The sequence below is a fragment of the Drosophila miranda genome, chromosome XL (assembly GCF_003369915.1).
Source record: "Drosophila miranda strain MSH22 chromosome XL, D.miranda_PacBio2.1, whole genome shotgun sequence".
NCBI lineage: Eukaryota > Metazoa > Arthropoda > Insecta > Diptera > Drosophilidae > Drosophila > Drosophila miranda.
Genome location: NC_046673.1, coordinates 18,276,380 through 18,299,588, shown reverse-complemented (window position 1 = coordinate 18,299,588; position 23,209 = coordinate 18,276,380). Strand labels below are relative to the sequence as shown.

Genomic DNA, 23,209 nt, shown 5'->3' with positions numbered 1-23,209 from the left:
TTCACTTTTGGCCTCCAGCGATAAGCATCGAACTTTGAGTTCGCAGTAAATGAAAATGATTCCGAAAATCGATTCCGGTTCCAAAATCCACATGCATTACAAATCTACAGCAGCAACAGCAGCAGCAGTGGAATGTGTTTTTCCAATTGTTTGAGAGAGCCCCCTAACGTCATCGGATCGGAGAGTCCCTTCTGTCTCCCTCCTCCCTACTCCTCTGGGACTCGGAGCCCCCTTTTTGGAGGTACTTGGTGCATCATTTGCTTAAGCAATTTGTTTTTGTTGACAGTGCACTATAAATGTAAATGTGGGAATACTGAAAATAGAATATACTTACAATCTGAAAGCTGGGATCGGCAATCTGGAGCATTGAACAACAATCTCTGTTAAGAGTAGCATAAACCTCAGTGGGGTAATTGTTTACAAGATCAGTGACGGACGCAAACGCAACACGAGCCGTGCCAAGGGGTTCAGAGTACAGGCGCTGCAAACGATCTCGCCAGATGTTGCGGTTCTGACAGGGATATATACTATGTATACTCGTGTTTACTCTGTTTAGTGTTGATTAGAACATTGTTGACTTCGATGGGGGTTCGACAGAACAGCCTAGAAAATGCTTATTGCAAATAATCGAGTCCAAACAATGGTTCAAAGTATATACATAGGCACATATCTAACGAATGTCTGAAAGACAGTCGTTTGCTTACAATTCCTTAAATCTAAGTCCCTTTTTATTTTATTCCTTAACAGATTCTTTAAAAAAAACCACAGACAAGGCCCTGCATACTTTTTACTTCATTGAATCCTCTATATTTTTGAATCAGATCTGAGCCATATCAGTATAATACATTATAATATCGGAACAGAATAATATGGAAATGTGTTTTACTTTTAATTTGTATCGGCATTGTGGATATTTTGGTGGAAATGGCCATACGTCGGATGGTAAGATTATTCTCAGAGTATTCTTATCGTTTAGGGATAAAATATACCTATACTACGAGATTGTTGTCAGTGAATGCTCCTCTGCTGGCTGTACTTGTTCTTCTCTCTGGTGGCTTGTGTCTTTTCTAAGGCTGTCCGTTATTCTTGTCTTGTTCGCCTATGCAATTGCTGTAGTCGCGCTAAACGGGAGTTATAGGAGCGAATGTGGCCCATTTGTGGCCTAGAACTGCCTAGAAAGTAGGCTTTACAAAACCAAACACCAAGGAACTCGTTGTGTGGGTGGCTACTGTGCAGGAAACCCGACACATACATTTACTTTTGTGGTATCTGTTTAGTTTCGAACAAACTTTCAGTAAGATTATTTATTTACGCTAGAAAACAAGTTTAGAGATAGAATTTAAGTATAATTATGGCAGAACTACCTTAAGAGGGCATTATTTGGTTATGGCAGAGACTAAAGATCTAGATATACGATACGATATATGCGGAAAGGCAAGCGATGTAGCGGTATAACGATATTCACGAATCATGGATTTTTTTGTGCTTATTATTGTCGTTAAAGGTGTTCTCAAGGCAGCCGTCTGGTTCGTCCTCCTTCTCCGTTCTCGTTGGGATAAGCTTATCGAATAAACTCTCGTTTGGTTTGGATTTTGTGGTGTTATGGGATGATGGCACTTAGGATTAGCTTAGCATACAACTAGTTTAACAGGGGCCGATGTGATGCGTGTTCAGGAGCTACTCTGTGCGCTGCATAATCATCTCGATCTTGTCACCGGCGGCGGCTATCAGCGGCACCGTCAGGCAGCAGTCAAAGTCCTGCGTCTTCATCTCGTTCACCTGGTCGTCGGGGTTAAAGAAATATTAGCTATCCTGGGGACTGGAAAATGGATTTCTTACCTGCATGATGCGGTCGAAGGGCTTAAGCAGGCTGCACATGTCCGCGGGGCCGCCACTGCGTATGCGATTTATGAAGACACCCCGCTCGTATAGCCCATCGGAAACGGAGAAGCCATAGTCATCGTACACCTTGTCCTTGTAGAGCGTCACATGGAAAATACGCTGCTTCCCACTCCCATTCGCAATGCCATTCGTGCTGCCGTTCGCACTGCCGGTGGCACTGCCATTCCCATTGGACGTTGACTCCTTGCTGGGACTGCGCGGCCGTCGTTGCACTTTCGCGTAGATGGCCTGCGTCTGGGGCAGATGGTGGCTGCCGTTGGCCAGATCCGCATGGCTGCGCAGTATCTTAAGGTCGACAAGATCGCCCAAATTCTGCAGCAGACTGGTGGCATGCGACAGCGGCATACCCTGCACCGAGTGCTCGTCGATGGCCAGCAGCTGATCTCCCACATGAATCTGTCCGTTCTTATGGCCAATGCCACCTGGAAAACATGAGAAATCCATAAGTAAAGCTATTAAATGCTATTCTCCTTGCTGTTCTCCCGGCTTACCCTCCACGAGGCCACTGATGGTGATCGGTTTGGTGATGTCCTCGCTGCCGGCCAGGGTGATGCCCAGCAGGCCACCCTTCGGCTCTAGGCGAACGGTGAAGATAATCTGATGCAGGCTGCTGCCGCTGCTCTTGCTGCTCGAACTGGCCGCCGAACCGTACACCTTGCTCTCCATGGGCGGCGGCAAAGCCGTGCAATCCACACTGCAAAAGAGGAGCCATATATTAGATATCAGATAATTCTCTTTTGGTAGGAGCTGCCTACCTGGCATAGCGATTCAGTTCGTAGCCCGTGTAGAGCTGCTCCCGGTCCTCATCCTGTTCGTCCTCCTCCTCGGGTAGTTCCGTGGTCAAACTCTGCGTATTGACTGCACCAGCCCCCACAAACGAGCGGCTGAACGAGCCACCACCCCCCACATGTCTCATCTGCACCGCAGACTGCTCCTCCTGTTGCTGCTGTTGGTGTTGTTGCTGCTGCTGCTGCTGCTGCATGGGCATGCTGCTGGGCAGTCGAAAGTACTCCGGCTGCGGTGTGCGAGACTTCAGGGAGATGCAGTCCGCATATTTGCCGGCCGTCACATAGGCACTGCTGTACAGATCGTGCTCCGCCATGCCACCCGCTCCCGCTGGACAGTTACTGTAGATGGGACTGCTGGCCATCGGCAGGAAGTCGGGCAGCACCACACGCTTGATGGTCAGCGTGGTAAAGTCAGCTCCCGTTGTGGAACTCACGGGTGGACTGCTGCTCGACTGCTGCTGCTGCTGTGTTGGCTGAGAGTCCTTGAGCAGGGAATCCACGTTAAAGTGCTGCACTGGATGCTGATCCACTGCAAGCAAGATGTCGCCCGCCCTCAGAGAGCCACTGCGATGGGCGGGACTGCCCATCTTCACGTCGGAGATGACCAGACCGCCATGGCTGGAGCCGCTCACGCTCAGGCCCAGGCCACACTTGCCCGCGCGCAGCAGCTTCACATTGAACACACCGCTGGAGGGCACCACGGCATCGGGCATATCGAATTCAATCTCCAGCTCCAGCCAATTGGCCGGGGCGTTCATGTTGGTAATGTTCCCATTGGAGCCATGGCCGTTTCCATTGGAAGTGTGGCGCAAGGAGCCTCCTTCCAGAAGCTGCCGCATGGCCATCGCATCCAGGCTATACATTTTGTTGATGGCCACTATGCGGTCACCCACCTGGATGCAGCCACTGCGATCGGCCACCGAATCGGCCAGAATCTGGCCAATGGTCATGGCTGCTCCGCATCCTCCCTGGCTGCCATCCCCACCAAGGACTATGCCAGCCCCCTGGCTGCAATCCAGAAGCACGGGAAAGCTCTCGGCCCGGCACAAGCCCAGGCTGCTGCTGGCATGACCTGTTCCTGCTCCGCCTCCTCCTCCTCCACCTGCAGCTGCGGCAGCCATTGGCTGTCCCTCCAGTGGCAGAGAGCTCTTTCTGGCGAAGCGTTGCCGCTGTCTGCCCGTCGACGCGGACGCTGACGTGGACTTGCGGGACTCCAGAGTGCTGAAGCTGTACTTTGGACTCCCCAGCGCCGTGTGACCTGCAAAAGACAAGAATTAGAAATGGAAATAGAACGGAAAGGAATGGAATGGGAGCAGCTTCTACGAGAACTCCTGCTCCCTCTGCTCTCTAAATCCAATAAAAGCTTTTAAATAACCCTGAACTGATCCACAGCTTAGTGTCGCCCCACAGCTGCTGTGTCCTCCATCTCTTGGAGAATTGATGGGGCCCCCTCCCCTCTATCATCGATCGCTTCCACTTTGATTCCATTTCCATTGTTTTCAGACGACTCCATTCGATCGATTGGGGGGACAGAAGCAGAAGCATTTCCCATCTACATACACGTCTCTCTGTCTTTCTGTCTGTCTGTCTCGTCTTTCGTGTGTTTGCTTAACAAATTAACGAAAGAAACATAGAGAAGCCAATTGATTGGGCTCCAACGAGGGTGGATTGAACACCATCTGAGAGTGTAGTTCGAACAGAAACTGCCACCAGACGATCCAAGACGAAGCTTCTTATGCGCTTAAATCAGGCAGACAATCGACCGAGGGGCACTGCCGCATGACGCGGTACAGGCAAAGATAATCTCTATACTAACATGAGTAACGTTCATACATTTCAATGGTATTGAACGTGATTTTTTCAACGTGGCTTTTGAAAGTACGAGTAGCTTTCAGAAGAGAGCGCTCAAAACACAGTTCGTGTTCGGCCGGTCTTTCGTACGAGTTTACCCCATCCCACCCCCGAAAGTATTACCATTGAACTACTGCAACTGATAGTTCCATTTCCACTTTAAATACCATCCCATCTTTCTGCAGAGTCCCATGAATATTAGGTTCCTTTTTCTTGTAGCAACTCCTCAAGAAACCCCACACTTTGGGCTCTGTCTGTCTTTCCGACTATTGTTTCAACTGTTCAACAATCGAGAATCGAACGACTCTGTTCATTAGCCGTGACGCCTACGCCAGACCTTCGTCGCGCCGCTTGGGAGCCTGCCTCTGGCTGATCGCCGAGAGTCGATAGCCAAATGGGGAAAGTGGATCGCTGGATCGTTGTGGAAAAACTCACCGCGTCGGGCCAGAGCGTGAGCGGGCATGATCTGCATTTGCGTGTAGCCCCGTCCTGTGCTGGTGTCCAATATGGTCATTACCTCGTCGGGACTGTAGGCCGAATGCTCGATCATGGTGTCGTCGATGGAGAGCACCTGATCGCCAACGGATAAGGCGCCGCATCTGTAACAGAAACCGAAACCAAAACCAAAACCGAAACAATGTAAGAGACTCAAAGAGACCGAAACACACAGATGACATCATTCATTCGATGTCGATCCCATTCCCATCGTCAGTCTTCCACTCACCGATCGGCAATGCTGGCGGGCAGTATGCTCGCTATATAGACCCCCGGCTGGGTGACCACCATCACCATATCCTCCATCTTCTCGCCCCCGCCACTGGAAGGTGTACTCGACCCAGAGCCAGATACGGAGGAGGATCCCGCCGCTGCCATCGCTGCGGTATAGTTGCACAACACGAGGCCCAGCTTGTCGTTCATGGGACGCTCGATCTCGATGAGCAGGGGACCCATGGAGAATTCGACGCTCTGGACAACGGACACATCGTATTCGATGGTCAAATTGGTGTAGCCTCCGGACACATGAACACCGCCGCACTTGATGATCTGCTGGGCCTCGGCCAGGGTTTTGCCAATCAGCGAGATCTGAAAATTGGGGGGAAACATGGATCATCAAGGGCTCAGGGGCTGCGGGGGATACTCACATTATCTACTCGTAGCAGACGATCGCCGGGCTTGATGCGTCCTGTTTTGTAGACGGGTCCATGGGGACGGACATGGGTCACAATCAGCGGATAGTCGGCACCGCCGCGCAGCGTCAGACCCAGGCAGCCGCTCTCCCGCTCGACGGTGATCTGTGCCAATTTCGAGGATACACAGAGACTATTCTGGGAAACTGCTGAGAGAGCGAAAGATACAGAGATACACCATCTGATCTGAAGGATCATCGTTTTCATCCACTTACTGTATTCCGGCAGCGAGTACTCAATCTCAACGATGGCTGGTCCTCCTCCTCCTCCTCCGGCATCGGTACAGAGCATATTCATCACTTTCTGATTGCTGAGGCCAATGGTGGAGATGCCATCGATCTGGTGCAGGCGATCCCCAGGCGCCAGAAAGTCCGCCGCATGCCCCACCGGATTGAGGGCACCCACAACGGGGGGATACGAAAGATCGTTACGTTCTGTTCGGGCGAGAAAGGAAGGGAGAAGAGTGCTTAAGATATATTGAAGAAACTTTAAACAGTAGCGCCAACCTCAAATGATTTTGCACTCGATGTTCCCATAAGCGAAAGGACAAAGAGGGAAACCAAGTGATTCGTTGTCTTTTTTAACGATTAACACGCAAAGTGATTGGCAAATTGGCAGTCACACGTGAACATGCGAATGTCCTCGAAGGTGTTCTGGTAGTGGGACTGTGGTTCAAAGCCACATCCGTAGGAACCTGTTTCCTAGACTTTAGACCCTTCAAAATAATTTGAGCTTTCGGCATTGATTTATAGGAGCTGTCGATTGATGGGGAGGATGAGGGTGTTTTACTCTCCCATTTCGAGGGATGTTTTCTGTTTCCGCCGATCGCCCAGACAGCATGGGCACCGAATCATTTGATTTGAATGCGGAACGCGTCGCTGTTGCCGTCTCTCTGTCGATAATGTGCTCTGTCTTTATGTCTGTGGGTCCGTGTCTGTGAGTCTGCGTCTCTGATGCTGTTGTCGCTGCCAAAATAAATCATCGTTCCAATCTACATAGTAAAAGCCCCCGTCCCAGTCCCAGTCCCACCCCCCGACGGGATGGGGCGTCAGTCGCTGGCCAGACATAATAATACATATATACTCGTATACTATATATATGTACATACGTATCTGGTACGATTTTTGTCGATTCTGAATCACAGAATATAAAGTCCAACCAATTCAGATTTCTGTCTCGTCTCGTCTCTCTCTGTTTTTTTTTTTTTTGACTAATCTTCTGGCATATGGGGGGGGGGCTGGGAAATGCGAATGGGATTGGGGCAAGGGTCGTTGCTGCGGTCTGGGGGTTTAACCTTAGTATCGCGGGGGAGTCGAGTCGCCTCTGACGTAAGCGGCATCTTCTGTTGCTGCCTCTGCAACACGTTTGTCATAAAGCGTCGCCTCCGACGGGTAGTTTTTTTTTCCTAGTTTTTCCCCCTCATTTTCTCTAGTTTTCTTTCTCTTTTTTGTTGTTGTTGTTTTGGCAATCTGCCACTTTGTGCTCTCATTGCGGCTGCCCCCAAACCTAGAGTCCGGCGTTGTTGTTTTTTTACTCGATTTCTTTATTTACGGTTTTGTTATTTCGATTCACTTGCGTTTCGCGGAGCTTTCTGGCTTTCTGTCTGTCTGTCCGTCTGTCGGCTGACGAGTCGATGACAGAGCCACAGAGACGGAAGTCCAAAATCGAAGGCAGATTCTATACAGATACGAGATATGAAATTATCTGGGGAATCTTGTATTAACAACAGTACAAACGTTCACGCGTGATTGGCAAACTTGCCATTCACTTGACATTGAAAGACGCAGGAAGCACAAAGGAGGGTCGCGGTGTCTGGGAGATCAGCGGAAATGGAAAGAATCCCTCAACGTGGGAGAGAAAACCCAGAGATCCCCCTCGATTGATAGCTCCATTTTTTTTGAGGGTCTAAAGTCTGGAAAATGAGCTATTCGAGTGAAAGTCAGAGCAATGGCTTTAGACCACAGTTCCAAAATCGAGGAAATTCGCATGTTCACGTGTGACTGCCAGTTTGCCATTCACTTGGGGATTCTACGGCAGAATATCAGTTCTCTCTCTCCCTCTCTCTTTTGTTCAACAAATCAACGTGTGTATTAAAAAAATGTATAATTAAAGGTAATTTTCTCCACAAAGAGTCTCCTCCCTTTCAATTCGATCTCTAACCGCGAATCTGGGGGCCCTGCCGTTGGTCCAATTAGCGTCTCTCTTCATTGAAATGAAAATCTTGCATCTCGATAGAGAAAATAATGATTCAATTGTGAGATCCAACAAGGCGCTCTGCTCTGTCTGTCATAATCTGAAGACCCGCATAATTTAGGCTTTGAGTCAATCAATTGATTCGATTGAGAGAGCGATATTTTGCAGCAATTATTGGATTACTGGATGGACAGATTGACGCTGATTACCGCCTTATGACAGGCCCCCTATCGACTATCAAATTTCCAAAAAGGGGCATGGGAATATGGTGGGAGGGAGGGGTGACTTACCTGCAAATGTGATGGCCAGATGGAGGGCATTGCGTGGCAGTGTGATGGTGGCATAGGTGGTGCCCCGTTCCGGTGCCAGTCCAGAGTCCTCCGACTGTGCTGGGCTCATGGCTCGATCGACTGCAATAGAAACACAAAAACACAAACGGAGAGAACATTAGGAGAGAGTGTGAGAGAGAGAGACAGACGTTTGGTTGCCACAAACATCAAAGGTGGCAAGCAAGCTGGTCATTCGTGTTGCTTTTTTTGCAAACCCAAAAGCAGCTGCATTTCTTAATTTATTCTGCCACACCAAAAGAAGGGATCCGACCCGCAGATCAAAAGAAACACACAGACACACAGCCGTATTGCTGCCCCACGCATCTGTGGCACCACTTGGGGCGAGGTATCCATAGAAGTAAATACATTCATCAGATTTCGAAGAATCCAGCAAATTTCCAATACGAAAACGACCTTCAGCGTCGCCAAAAGTCTCAATTAAAATTCCATCCATAAGAAGCCATTTCGTATGAATCCCCACTCTCTGATGAGCAACAGACACAGATACAGATACAAAACAGAAGTCAATTAATCTTATATGATTCCTCCTCCTATAAGAATGCCAGATGATGGCTCCACAGAAATAGCAAAACAGCAAAACAGACAGAGGATCACTTGGGAAAATTGGGAAATAACATCGATATATGTACATAATGGCATAACTTTTGCAATGCCAAAGATCCATACTTGAGGCCACGTGGCTGAAGAGCAGGCATAAAAGCCCAAATCTAACGGAGGGAATGGAAGCAGGAAGCAGCGGCAGCTATTTTATAGCCAGAGACTATGCTAAGAAGAATCTTATCGAAGAATTTTCTTAGAAGCGCGTTCTATAAGATTCAGAAAAAATTAAGATGTCGCCATCTAGGAAGTTCTCGTCATCCTCGTCGTCTTTCATTGACCCAATCCCAATCAATCCATATGTATCAGTTCTTATTATGGATTTTAGATCGGTCTTTATTGGTATTTTATCCATCCTTATTGACCCTATAGGTATTTTATCGCTCTTATTCGACCATTATCAGTATTTTATCTGATTATTAATGCTTAGGGACCAAAATCGAGATTATTTCTTAGCCAATTCTGCAGATAGATATCTTTCTGGCTTGTTGTGGAATCTTTGAATGCAAATTTCAATATTTTCGGTCGCAAAAAATAGGGTTCTCCAAAAACCCCAATTACGGATACACCATTCAATACAATGCATGGCACCCAACGGCAGCGTCTTCCTCTCTATTCCTCTGTATCTTTTCATGTTGCAACATTTGGACCATGCGGCGTATACGCGATCTGCTACAATTACGGCGTACATCATCCACCATCATCCGCCCTGCCTCTGGCCTCTGGCCTCCCATCCCCCCCCCGGTGTCCATCGTGTGCGTAACGGATACACACGGACACACGTTGCCACAAGTTTGACGCAAGCGGCAAGCGGCAAACGGCGACCGCTACGGACGCGGACGCGACTTTTATTTTCGAACGCTTCAATGGCGCATAAAGTTTTTCTTAATGCGACCGCCGCCGCCCGACTATGAACCAGAAGAAGCAACAACAATAATTAGGGAAAAAGCCAAAAAAAAAAAAAAAACAAGAGCAACAGCAACAAAAAACGGAAAACAAAACGAAAATGAAAATGAAAACGAGAAGAAACAACAAAATTGGAAAAACGTACGTCGGCGCCGGCGGTAGAGAAATACGAGTGTATGTACGAGTATATCTGCCTAAAAAAGTGCATGTGAGACCCGCAAAACCAAAACGCCGAAACGTAGATGCTCTTCCATCCGCCTTTTGGAGGGGGGAGTTTTTTAAACCAAATCAAACGAAGGGCATGAGAGTGTTAGATCTATCAGAGAATAGGTATCGAATAACAAACAATCTAAAATCTAGATTAAATTTAAGAGAGTTCTGTATTCTGTATCTCTACATTTTCCAATGTTTTTACATTTGATTGCAATCATTTTCTAAATTTTAGCCGTTTTATTCTAATCTGGCAGATCATTTTCGGTTATTTGTCTTTAGGGGTATATTATTTGTAATTTTAGAGAGATAATTAGAGCATTAGCTCTATCTGAATACTTATTATAGAGCAACAATCAATCGAAAATTAATGCTTCTCACAAAAATGTATTTTATTATTTATATTAATTTTTTATAAAATTTTTTCTGTATTTTATTTTTTTTTTTTTTAATCGTAATCATATTTTATTAAATATTGGCAAATCAATTCTTCTGACAAATATTTTAATTATTTTCTTATTTATATTAATTTTGTATCAAATTTTTTCTGTATTTTTTTTAAATTTTATTTGAAAAATCGTAATCAAATTTCATTAAACATCGGCAAATCAATACTTCTGACAAATATTTTTTTATTTATATTAATTTATTATCTAATTTTTTCTGTATATTATTTTAATTTTCTTCGAAAAATCTACAAGCGTTTCCATGTCCTATCACTTTTAAATGCTACCCATTTCATTCTTATCTGGCTGATGATTTTCGAATATTATCTGTTTCAAATTGTCTAGCGTAAATTGCTGTTGGAAGGGACATACCCTGTCTCTGAAAGGGTATAGAGCGTTTCGCTTCATTTGCCTGGCACACACACACACACGCACACAGTCGTTGTCTCTCCCCACCGTTGGCTCTTCCCTGCTATCCACATCCACTCTATAATTTATTTTCATTTAATTTGTTTTCTTCGGCTACGGAATCGCTTTTTTCCACCAAAAGGTGTGCCAATTTGGGGTTCAGTTGCACCTTTGGCTATATCTTCATACACGTACACACACACACACACACACATATACATATACAGTATATCCCGCGATTCTTCTTGCAACAGTTTTTTTTTGATTCGCATTCGCCTTTGAAGTGGTGTTCACATTTCACGTTTTTTTGCTGTTATTTCTTTTGGATGCGCTTTTTCTGCTATTTTTATAATGTACGCTTTTCATTTTGATTTCAACAGAGGCCGGCCAGTAGTTTTTTTTTTTTATTCTTCTGATTTTGAGGTTTTTTTCTTCTAGCCGGCGAACGGAAATTATATGTACGTTTCAGTTTGGTTTTTTTTTTTTATCAAAAATTAAGTAAAAAGTGAGGAACGAAAAAAACAAATCCCCCACCCGTCTGAGAGATGCCCTGGACAGCGTTTTCCTGCCGGAGAGACAGAGAGGGGCGTCGAAGAAGGGGGGGAACAAATCAAAACGAGCCAAGCGCTAAATGAAATTGAAAAGAGAGCCCATAAAATAGCCAACTAATGTGATGGAGTGCGTATGGATTTATGAAATATATACACATACAAATATACATATATGTACATATGTACATATGTATTCACATACATATTTATATATGCAGACAAATTTCGAGTTGATTTCCAAACTGATTTACGCGTGTTTCCCACCCCACCCACACCCTTCTCCGTTGAAAAAATAAAAGAAAAACGAAGCGAAAACCTAATGGCAATATCGCTAGATACACATATGGTGTCTGCATGTGTGTTTGTGTCTGTGGGGCTATAAATCGGAACTAGTTCCGGTCTCATTGGGAACAAGTTTCTTCTGTCATCAGAAAGTTACTTTCGAGCTTGATCCGTATTCCGAACTAGTCCGAGAAACTAGTTCCAGGTTCAGGGGAAACATGTCACCATCAAGAATATAAATTCTTTTTAAACTAGTTTCGGTTTCAGGGGAAACTAGGCTCTGTCCGTAAGATCGTCGAAAACTAGCCATTCAAAAGCTATTTCCGAGCCAGTTTCGCATTCAACAGATACATCTGAAAGCTAGTCCGGAACTAGTTCCGGTTTCAGTTTCAAATGTTGCTGTTTTGTTTATGATCGGATAATATTTAATCGTTCTTTCCGATTCAAAAGCGTCGCAAATTGTGATCGGGATTATCGAATAAATTTACTATAGACAGGGAACTGTGCATAATCAAAGACCATACAACGTACACATATCTTTTTTTTTCTTTTCTGGGACCGACTTTTGCGCCTCAACAAAGACCGTGTATTATGTTGTCTGAAGATCTATTAACCATGAATCAATGAGAATATAAATTAAAATACCACAAAGAGAACCACCATTGTTCTGAAGTTTCTTGTACTAGAGTTCATAAAGATAAAAGTGGTTCAAAGAAATGTAAGCTCAAGAAACTAAAGAAAGGAAGTTCTAAAAGTGAAATATGTTTAAAAAGAAAACACCCCATGAACGCTTAAATGTATTTTAATTATAGTTCCACAAAAAAAGCAACGCAAATATCCTTCTCCCCTTGTCGCAGGGAACTCCCACAAAAGAGAACTTATTTGACTAATGGATAGACATTAGCAATTCCCAGCTAATTCGCAGTGCCATTCGGAGTTCCGTTTTGTTGGGGAGAACGAACATCAACTGGAAGTGAAAGATCCATTGCCATATCCATATCCCATATCCGTGGGGCAGTTAAGACTATTTTTGCCCATTTCTATTCGCTTTTATGGCCCTCTCCAACGGCGGAAGACGATGTCGCCGGAGAAATTGCGGGCAAAATTTATCGGCGACAGTTGTTTGGCCTGCAGCGGAAATTGCGCTCAGCCGCAACGGAGGAAAGGAGAGCGGCCAAGTGGCAAGAGGCTAGATGGGTGTGGGAGTAGGCACTTGCAGCTACTTCCTCAGAAGACATCCTGACAATTAGACGGATCACAGATCTCCGTGCGGCTCTGATTGCTGGCATAGAACAGGCACCAACATCACTTCCATTTTCCATCTGGGGATCAAGGGCCGATCATTTGCCTTTTGCCGAGACATCGCTGGGGGTCGCATTCCTCACTTTGGTCTCTGTCTCTCACTCTGTATTTTTCTTTCTGTTCCTCTATTAATGTGTTTCTTTTCTGGACTGGTTCATTTGATGCAAGAAATTCCATGACGATTTGCTACATTTACGGACAAAATAGACATCATTCAACGAAACAGAAACGGAATCTGCTCAACGCGATCTCTTAATTATAAAGGAGATTGGACGATCAGAGCATGAACGATAAACGATGAACGAAGAACGCTGAACGAGAGGGAGCCAACACATTCCTACAGTCTGATTCAGAGCCTTTTTCTACAGTTGAAAGCTCAATTCTAGTTGTATCTTTGTTTTCCTGGATTGGCCGTTCACTTAGGTTAAATTTGTGCCGCAATTGGAAGTGATTCGCAGTGGAAGGAAGAGAGGTATTCGATCTCTGTTCCGCTACCATTTAATCTTCATCGCTGCTGTATCCATGACAAGAGATCGCTCCTTCAATTGAGATATAGGGCATAGATCCGATCTGAACCAAATTGACAGGTGCTAGAAGATCCAATCGACTTGACTGTGCATATGCCAGCCAATTGATAGACTGCTCGTTCGATGGTGTGTATGTGTGTGTGAGTGAATGATTGATTGATTGATTGACATGCCGCAATCTATTGGCAACTTGAGGCTTTGTTATTGCTTCCATTTAGCCTCGACGCTCTCTGTGGAATATGTTCCAGTTCCAGTTCCAGCAGTAGCCTTAAGAGTGGTATGGAGTGGAGCTGCCTGCCACTTGGGGGCACGTCATCCATGGTACCCCATGTATCCATTAACCTCAACGCAATGGACGTTGGACAGACGACGGACGTACGGACGGATGGCGTTGACTTATTAATGGACACACGTTTGGGCGTGAAAATATGTCAAAAATTTCCCAACAGAATCTATTTAGCACAAGGCGCACACACACACACACTCTTCTCCCTGCCGTGCGGTGCGGTGCGGTGCGGAACTGTACTCCGCTCCACTCGTGTGTTGAGGGAAAGACAAGGAAAACCAATTATTGCAAATGAACTCGAGTGTGGTTCCGCACAGAAAAATGTCAACATCTGATAAAGCCGCAACAAAGCGGGGCCTCTGGCAGTTGCAGTGGCAGGCGGAGAGGCCCTGCAAGCCAAAGTGCAACAGCCGCAAGTCGCGCCAAAGGGCGAGCCCAAAGGCAGCCCAGACACGCACAAACAGCGACGACTGTCAGCGATGGCATGGGAGCATGGCAGGATGGGAGGATGGGAGGATTGTGATCGTCATCGCGTGGCCCTCCCAGTTGACATTCATTCAACATAAAAACCAAATGAGTAATCGCCATCAGGGCTGCAAGGCAAACAATCGAATCGATTATCGACAAAACCTTTGACTGGGCTTTTTGTGACAGAAAAGCTTAAACACATTTGTATACCTACATTTTCGATATCAAAGACGAGAGTCTTTTTAATCTACTTGCTATCGCATTAGGCAATCAGTCGAATCTCCTGAAATATCGGTTTTCCAATCGGTTCATAATTCGACATGGTTTTTTTGATAAGATGCAAGTGTTTCTCCTTATTCTGAGCTTGGATGATGGAAGTGTTATCTCAAAATGTACAGCTACTGCAGCCCTGACAACAGAACGCGGCGTTCATTACTCCCTCTCTCGCACATCGTAAGAAATGTCGCTGTCCTGTGTCTCCCCTTTCTCCGCAATGTTAAACACCCTTTTTGCGAAAATATTTCAATTCGCAAATTATAGCCGGCTGAATGGGGAAACAGGGGAAGAAGAGGGGCCGACAGAAGAGGGAAACTTTGCTAAATTCCAAAATTGATTTACGACCATTTCGTGTTACAGTGAGTTACCCTTTTGGAGAGAGTATTATCACTTTGTCCCATGAGGCTTGCAATGCAGTGAGATATGGGATATATTTTTGAAAACATCATATACAGAAACCATCCTATGGTGAAATATGTATGTATGTATTATATCCTTTTCGTTTTCTTCTCTAAACTTCAATCAAAATCTTCTATTAGTAGCACATTCGACCTCATTCTTATATCCCATGTTCAACATGAGACTGGCAATTTCTCGTTCCAACTATCCGTTCGCTTATGGGGAATTTCTGCAGAAAATCAAGGCAGCATTCGAATCATTCGATGAGTGTGCCTTAGTGGAACAGTGGTACATATGATGAGGCATGATCGATCGGCAAGAGTATCTAAAGCATCGGCCCCTTAATTATGTTCTTCTTTTTTTTTTTGGCTGGAGGGAGTCATAATTTTGTGCAGAACATTTTTCCCGCCGACTCTGGCTACTCGGTGGAAAAGATATTTGACAATTTCACAGCCATATGCGATACGCCCCATTCCCTTTCTCTTTCGTTCTCTCTTCTCTTTCCACTTTCGACTGCGATCAGTAAGGGGGCAGAGATTTATGCCCCAAAATGTTAATTACCCATAACCAATCCAGGGCCGCAGCAGCGGGGCACGAACGGGAAGCAGCAGTGTAGTCGTGCCTCTGATAAAAAGGTTCTCTTTGGATCGGTTCGGTTCGGCTCAGAGATCTCGGCTCGGAGATATTGTATTTATTTTGTGGATATCTTTATTGAATTTCACCGTTGACTAAATGAAAGGCGTTCTCAGCTGCTGATAACTGTTTTTGGTGGAAAGGGGAGAGGGGAGAGGGGAGGGGTGTACATAGCTGTTTGTCAAGAGCCTGAGATCTCATTAAATTTTGTCGGTGAGGGATGGGGATGCATACAAATTTGTACAACTCATGACACTTGAAATCTCATTTAAAGTGGGAATGGAGGACATATTGAGAGTGCAATCAAGTGTGTGGCTGTGGGCCGGGGCGCATAATGAGATTGTGATAGATCTCAGAGATGGCTGATGGCCCATGGATGGTATTTATGTAAGTTCCAAAGCTCTAAGCAACCCTTGACTGGAATGAATTTCCAATTAAATGAACAGCAATCATTATCAGAGAGAGAGAGAGAGAGCCCCAGGCAAAGTACCCATCATACGCTCCAGAGACCCAAGGGTATATCGGATTAAACAAACGGAAAGAGTCGGTTTTTTGATAAGAATTAATGGGCGGAGTTGTATTGATCTACCGATGCAGCAAAATTCATCATTACAGTGGGAATGAAGAAAACATATTCCCAGGCGGTGCAGAGTCTCTTTCAGAGAGACTCAGCGAAGAAAATAGTGAGGGTTTTTTTGTGTACCGTAAAGCCCTCCTCTTTGATCCGTAATGGGAATCTCATTGTCGAGGCCCACGACTATACCATTTGCACACTTACAGTTGTTGCTCTATACATAAGCAGGAACATACTCGAATGTGTACCTACATATGTACAAATGTATATACCCACATGCAAATGCAAGGATATTCCACGCTGCAACTGTAACCAAAACTTCTCTGCATTCATAATTAACACGTGCACTGCAGAAAGACAAAGAGGGGGAGAGAGAATCGCGACAGTGCAGTTGCTGCTGCTGCTGCCGCTGCCGCTGCCATGTCGAGTGTTGTTGTTTTTGTTGGTTATGAGAAAGGGGTGCAGACAGACAACAAATAATTATTGCGACTTATGCAGGCCAGAGAGTGGGAGAGAGCCGAAGAGGCGGGTCGGCAGGGGTAGGAGTGTGCAGCGCGGATGGCTGGCGTGCGCATGAAGAGAGTCAAGAGGCGGGGAAGCTGTCTTTTCTACAAATTAATCCAAACGGTAGACGACGACAAAAGCGTCGCCGCGACAGCAGCAACAAGGAATATTATGACTCTTTTGATACCCTTGCAAATCGATGGTTCCCATGGGGAGCTACTACTATGGTATGGTATATTGATAATAAACTGAAATGGGAAATGCTTAAATGACTTCATGGGATCGGAAAAGCTTCCTTCTAAACACATCATATATGTATGTATGATTGTATGCATGTGTGTTACAGACATCTAACCGAAAGCGGAATACCCTCTTCCAGGGTATTAACACAGCAACAAATTACATTAAACGTGTGCTCAGGGCTCCATGAATATACTTTTTTTTTTTGTTGCTATTTTTAGACAGCGCTGCCGCCGCAGCAGCAGAACCGTTAAAATTGTGACATTTTCTCCACCATCTTCTCCTACTTCTGCTCTTTCTTCTGTGCATATGCGTATGTGTGTTTGTATTTCTGGCTGCAGGAGGATGAGTGGATTGTGGATTGTGGAAATTGTGGCTGGCAATATTACAAAGGACGGCGTCTGTTCTACGACTGCACCGGCGACGGCGACTGCGACTGCAATATGAATGTATTTTCAATTCTAAATAGATTGCACACTCTTTCTCCATCTCTCCATTCCATTCCTTCCCTCCCCTCCCCCACTCCCTTTTCATAGAGTGTATGTGTTTGTGTGCATGTTTGTTCGTGTTTATGTTTGCTGATGAGTGACGTCGCCGTCGGTTGTGTTGTTTTTGTTGTTCTTGTTGTTGTGGCAGATTTCGCGCAGCATCGAAAAGTAAAGAGTAAACAGAACCACAAGCTCTGGCAACACCCGACAGCGGCAAAGTAAAATGACAGCGGCAGGGGGGACAGCCGGCAATCCAAGTGGCACCAAAATGTTTGCAACACGCCATTCAAGCAGCGAAAACTATGTACAAAAACAAAAAGTACAACCAACCATGGGACCAAGTGGCCATAAAACCAAAATTGGTTCTGGTTCTGGAAACACACACACACACACGAAAAAAACAAAAACTAAAGGAACTTCAAAAGGGTCCTGGGCTACGACTGGAAGAAAGATCAAAAAAATATTTGACAAAATTACTTGAAAATAATAAAGTTTCTCTTGAAGAAAGAAATTCTCCTTAAAAGTTTATTTTACTGGAGATCACACAAATATTTACGTATGCAGGGTGAATAGAAACATCTTGGTTAATATTTGTAGAATATTTTCAAAATTCAGTGGCACAGTGGAACACAGCCTTCCAAGTCTTAGATGTGTGAAGAGGGGGATAATCGTTCTATATATTGATGTCCCTCATTTCGATTCCACCACCTCCAACCCCCTACACTCTCTAAAATCAATCCCAGAGAAAGTTCAACGGAAGTGCAGTGAACTTTTTGTCCCTGCTTTTGTAGCGGAACTTTATTTGCGTTATCAGCCGGCAACAGCTGCCACTACTCCCAATCCCCACTAAACCCAACCCCCGTGCTTCGCCCAAACGATTGTTGTGATCTATTGTGTGTCCCTATGTGGCCCACTGTGCGCACAAATGGCATTTGCCTGCTGCTTGCTCTTCTCTGCCCGGCACTGCGCTTTGTTTGTGCTTTCTTCTTCTTCCCTATGCTTTTCCCGTTTCTGGGAGCTGCGCGTTGCGTTGCGCTGCGCTGCTCTGCCTGCCGTTTGTCTGCCCTCTGCCGCTACTGCGCTTTGTGTTTGTGTATTCCCTTTCGCCCTCTGTTGATTCCCTCTGCCTTGCTCTGCTGCCGCTCGGCCGCCGTTGTACTGTATGCAGAACCGTTGCATTTGTCGCACATTTGCGTTTCCGTCTGATTTGGCAGCTTTATGACAGAGGGGAGAGGAAAAGGATTTTCACGCCCCAAAAACAAAAGAAATGCTGGAGAGTGGTACTACATCTCCAGTCCAAGCCCCAGCCACAGCCACAGCCACAGCTACAGCCCATTCCTCATAAACAACACCAACTGTTGGACGTCGAACTGAAGGCAGAGGAATCACGCCTGCCCCCCCACCACCCACCACTTTTGGATTTAATTGCGTCAAATTTTCGAGTTCTCTCGTTATTCTCTCTTTGCTTAGAGTCTTCTTCCCTCTTGGCCCCATCTCTCTCTTTCACAATGCATTGCTTTGTTTACACTCGACGTCCGAAATGTGGCGAAAAATAAACACGCACACAGACACATGCTCGGTCTCACACACAAAAATGTTCGATTGCCCAAAAATGAGTGGAATGGATTAGAAGTGCTGCTGGAGGAGGGGTGCGAGGGTGTCGCGACAATGGCATCTCAGCAATTTCTTTCTATCTAGGAAAACAAATTTGAATGTGTATTGCTCTTTCTCTCTCTCTCTTCCCCCGTCGGGACCCATCGTAATCGTAATTCCCTTCACACTTACCCACCCATGTGTACCCAATTCCTGGATGTGGAAGTGCATACTATTATGGAAATCCCTGGATGAGCGGTTTTTATTGTTGCCGCTTGCTGAGAGAGTAGGGGATAAAAGCAGCCACAAGCACTCCAATTCTCCAGAGAGCGAAATAAAGCCATCAACAGTGATGGAAAGTGTCACCAAATGATTTCCAGACTCTTGGATCGCGTCTACAGGGAGCTGGAAGAAGCAGCAACCGGAAGGTGGAAGCAAAAGAAATGAGACAAGCAGGAGAGGGGAGAAAGAACCAACAGGAAAAGAAGGAGGACGGATGGAAAACGAGAAAGAAGAGAGTACCACCGTAGATGAAGGCTGCAAAAGCTGCAGAAGAAGGAGAAGCGGAAGAAGGGCAAGGCCACCGAAAATGAAAAGAAACAGAAAATGCAGAAGGATAGGCACAGAAAGAAGGAGCAGAAGAAGAGCAATCAAAACTCCACTCAAATAAGCTGTAAATTGTAAGGAGAAGAAAAATTTGGGCGAGGGGGTATACACTCCTCAAGGGCAGACAGATAGATCTTACTCCGAAACTATTTCCGTTTTTTTTTTAGTGCCGTTCCCATCAACTCGTAAAAATTCATACGAAAAACAAAAACGGAACAGGAACCAAAGCAACAACAAAATTTTACGATAAACGGGCCAAAAAATTTCCCATTTTCCAGTTCGATGTTTTTTTTTTTTATTATTTTCTAATTCTGTCGCTGTCATTGACTAATGACCATCAAAATTCCATAGATTTTATCGCATCATTTTATGAGAATGGGTGTTCCAGCTATTCGAACAACTTCCAGTCAATCGGTGGCCGTTTCCAACCGAAAGACCCTGGAAGGATCAGCTTATTTTGAGACCGATATGAGGAGTTTATTCTATAGAATAACTCCATACCATCGTAGATGGATTGCTCTCCAATCCTGGGGGGATAGATATTCTTTGCCCTTATCATTTCCCCTATCAATCGCTCAACCCCACCACCCCCCTTCATACCCTTTTTATCGGTGTTGTCTTTACTCATTTTTTATGATGTACGAGGAGCATGTATCTCAAATGTTTTGTCGTTGATTTTATGAGCATTTAATGTGAGCCAGCAACAAGAACAAGTCATAAAAAAGAGAGTGGAGTGTGTGTGGAGTGCGGAGTGCGCAGTGGACTGTGGGGGGTAGGGGTACAGGGGGGGCGTATGTGGTGGGGGGTGGCTGTTGCGGTGGTGGGATTGCACAGTGTCATCTGTTGGCCCTCACTGGTATGTTTGATTTTGGGCTCCAGCTGCGGCTTCTCTTTGGCTGCATTTTCGACATTGCACACACCTTTCTCTAAGGCTCAGGCTCTGGCCCATGGTATGTGTTTGCTCTTTGATTCCGGAATGGAATCAATCGCTTCGAGTGATTGTTCTTTCTGTATTTATTGCTGGAGCTGTTGTTTGTGTAAACAAGTGACATCTGGTCGGTGACGTGCCCCTGTCCCTGTCCCTACCCCCAACCCTGACGCTGGCGCTGGAGTTTGACGGATGATGAGTGCGTCACCGCCTATGTTTTGGGCATCGATTTGTATACATATACAGATAAAGTATCTGATAGAAACATATTCAATTCAAAGTTAAAAACCTTTCCTTACCAGCCAGGGTTTTCCGGCAAAATTCAGCAGCACAAATGCACGAATGTATCTTCATCTTTGTATCCTGCACCTCGAGCTCTGTGTCCATCTATCTATTTTGTGTAACTATATTTGCATCTATTCCCATTTTTATCTTTAACTTTCCATTGGCTTTATCTATGTTTTACTCTGGTCCTGCATCTATGTATGTATCTTTTGCTTTCCTTTGGCTTTATATCTTTGTATCTCTAGCTTTTCTTTGGCTTTGTGTCTATGCATCTTTTTTGTCTGTTTTCGTGCCACACAATCAATCGCCAGTGTCTGGCGCCTTATCAACAATCTGCAGCAGCAGCAGCAGCATTCCGCACAGGAAAATGAAGCCCAAAGCGCTGTAGGGTGGGGGCAGGAGGAGGCCTGAGGCAGTAGTCGGGGCAACAACAATGCGGCGCGCATCAGAAATATTTAATTAAATGCTTAATTGCGCCTGCCATGCCATAAATTCATCAAATGCAATTTAAGACCGCGCACACGACGCAGCTATACAGATACCCCCCCTGAAAGATACACAGATACACTCTCGCTACGATACACAGATACATTTGTGGCTTCTCTCTCTTCTGCAATTGCAACTTGAAGAGTTGAGATGCTTAAGCTGTTTTCTTGTGGGCCATAACTCTCCTCTTCTCTCACCTCCCCTCCTCACCGATCCCTTTGGTTGGCGGCTTTTTGTTGGATCTTTAATCCCTGGGAGACACAGAGATACATAGGTCAGAGATAATCAACTATTCTCCTATGTATCCTTTATATCTAAATATTAAAAAAAAAAAAAAGACCAAAGAGATATCACCTAAAAATATAGGAATATTTACGATCTATTATTTGGATTCAAATCCCTACCGGTAGACACACGACCGATCTGCAACGGTTTCATTCACATTTAGTTTTACTCCAAAGCTTGGTGTTCTATCGGGTAAAGATCCCATAACAAATAAATCTTTTTGTGGGGGTCTCCGGATCAGATAGATCACCGTTTCACAAACCAGTTGGAAAATGAGAATGAAAATGGAAACGGAAAGCGAGCAATTACTTTTAATTGAAACTGTCAAACAAGAAGCTTCTACACAGATACAAATACACAGATATCTAGATACAAAAAAAAAAAAAAAAAAAGCTAAAGACGAGCACTTTTGAGGGCCGCCGCGACCGTCCGTGCCCACCTTGAGCGGAAATGCGATAACCCTGAATGGGTGAGGAAGGGGAGTGCGGGGCCCTGAAGGAAATCGGAAAATGGGAACACACATGCTTAGAGGGAAAAATATGTTTGTTCCATTCAACGGGAAATAGGGGGCGAAGTATAGAATAGAAATAGGAAATACTTACCGGATAGCATGGGCGCCAATGCAATTCCGTTGCTTTCGGCTTGTGGATGCTGCTGCTGCTGCTGTTGTGGATGGGGATGTGGATTGTGCTGTGGATGCTGTGGATGATGATGGTGATGGAGCTCCTGCTCCTGCTTGAGGGCCGAGGATTTGCCGGGCACACAACCCACGATGGGCTTCTTCGATTTCCACAATTTCATTATTTTCTGATCAGCTCTGATCGGGATCAGTATTTAGGGTATTTAAATCTCTCTGCGGGATTTTATTTATAAGGTGTTGCCTAGGATGTCTGAATACCATCCAAGAACCGTCTGGCCTGGCCGAACCGAATCTGCACAAGATTCAAAAACATTTTCACACAAAAACCGTAGAAAAACAGCAAAAAAAATTCAATGAAAAATTCAGAGCACACTCGAAATAAGAGATGGTGGGTTGGCAGACGTGGGGAAAAGCGCCCGGTTCGATTTTTAATTCAATTTCAATTCAAATTTCGAAATTCCATTCGAAGCGAACGACAGAACACGACGCCTTCGATGCGCGCCACTCGGGCCGAAATTTTTGAATGGCCGAGGAACGAATTGAGGAGGCAGCAACAAAGCGAAAATGCGATCTTGCGCCAGCTCTCGCTCCCTCTCTCTATCTATTCGCAGCGCAGGCGCAGAGAGCACGCTCTCTCTCTAAAGGCCTGTCTAAACAAGGCAGCAGCAGCGGCCGGACAACGCACAATGACGAGTTATTCAGATAATTTTCGATTCTAATTTGGTTATACAAATTTTAATACATTTTTTTATCGATGTTAACGTAAGTTTGAAAAAAATTATGTATTAATTTTGCAATTATGTATTAATATTAATCCTTGTATGGTCGCGATGTGAATGTGTTTCGAAGCAATTCTATAGGTATAGAATCACAATTTAATCTGACACTTAAAAATATCACGCTGCAATAAAAATTTGACTCATTTTGCAGCTTACAAAGTGAGGCATACCACCGATACCACCGCCTGATATCCCGTTTAGACAGGCCTTAAGAATGTTTGCTGCGCTCTCTTGTGCTC

General features: G+C 45.2%; 1 protein-coding gene across 2 annotated transcripts; it reads right to left on the bottom strand.

Moving 5' to 3' along the window:
* Window positions 1–1,213: 1,213 nt before the first annotated feature.
* Window positions 1,214–22,352, bottom strand: LOC108164529 (glutamate receptor-interacting protein 1). 2 transcript variants are annotated; one of them, XM_017300321.2, is made up of 10 exons: window positions 22,154–22,352; window positions 8,212–8,331; window positions 5,944–6,162; window positions 5,684–5,877; window positions 5,266–5,624; window positions 4,977–5,140; window positions 2,658–3,948; window positions 2,394–2,596; window positions 1,840–2,324; window positions 1,214–1,779 (listed from the first exon to the last, which is right to left on the bottom strand). In XM_017300321.2, exons 1-10 carry the CDS (start codon window positions 22,350–22,352, stop codon window positions 1,678–1,680), a joined length of 3,336 nt encoding a protein of 1,111 aa, XP_017155810.1. In that variant the 3' UTR covers window positions 1,214–1,677. The 2 variants fall into 2 exon arrangements, with proteins under 2 accessions (XP_017155810.1, XP_017155811.1); XM_017300322.1 differs by having other exon boundaries at window positions 1,678–1,779; window positions 5,684–5,874.
* Between the last annotated feature and the right edge of the window lie 857 nt (window positions 22,353–23,209).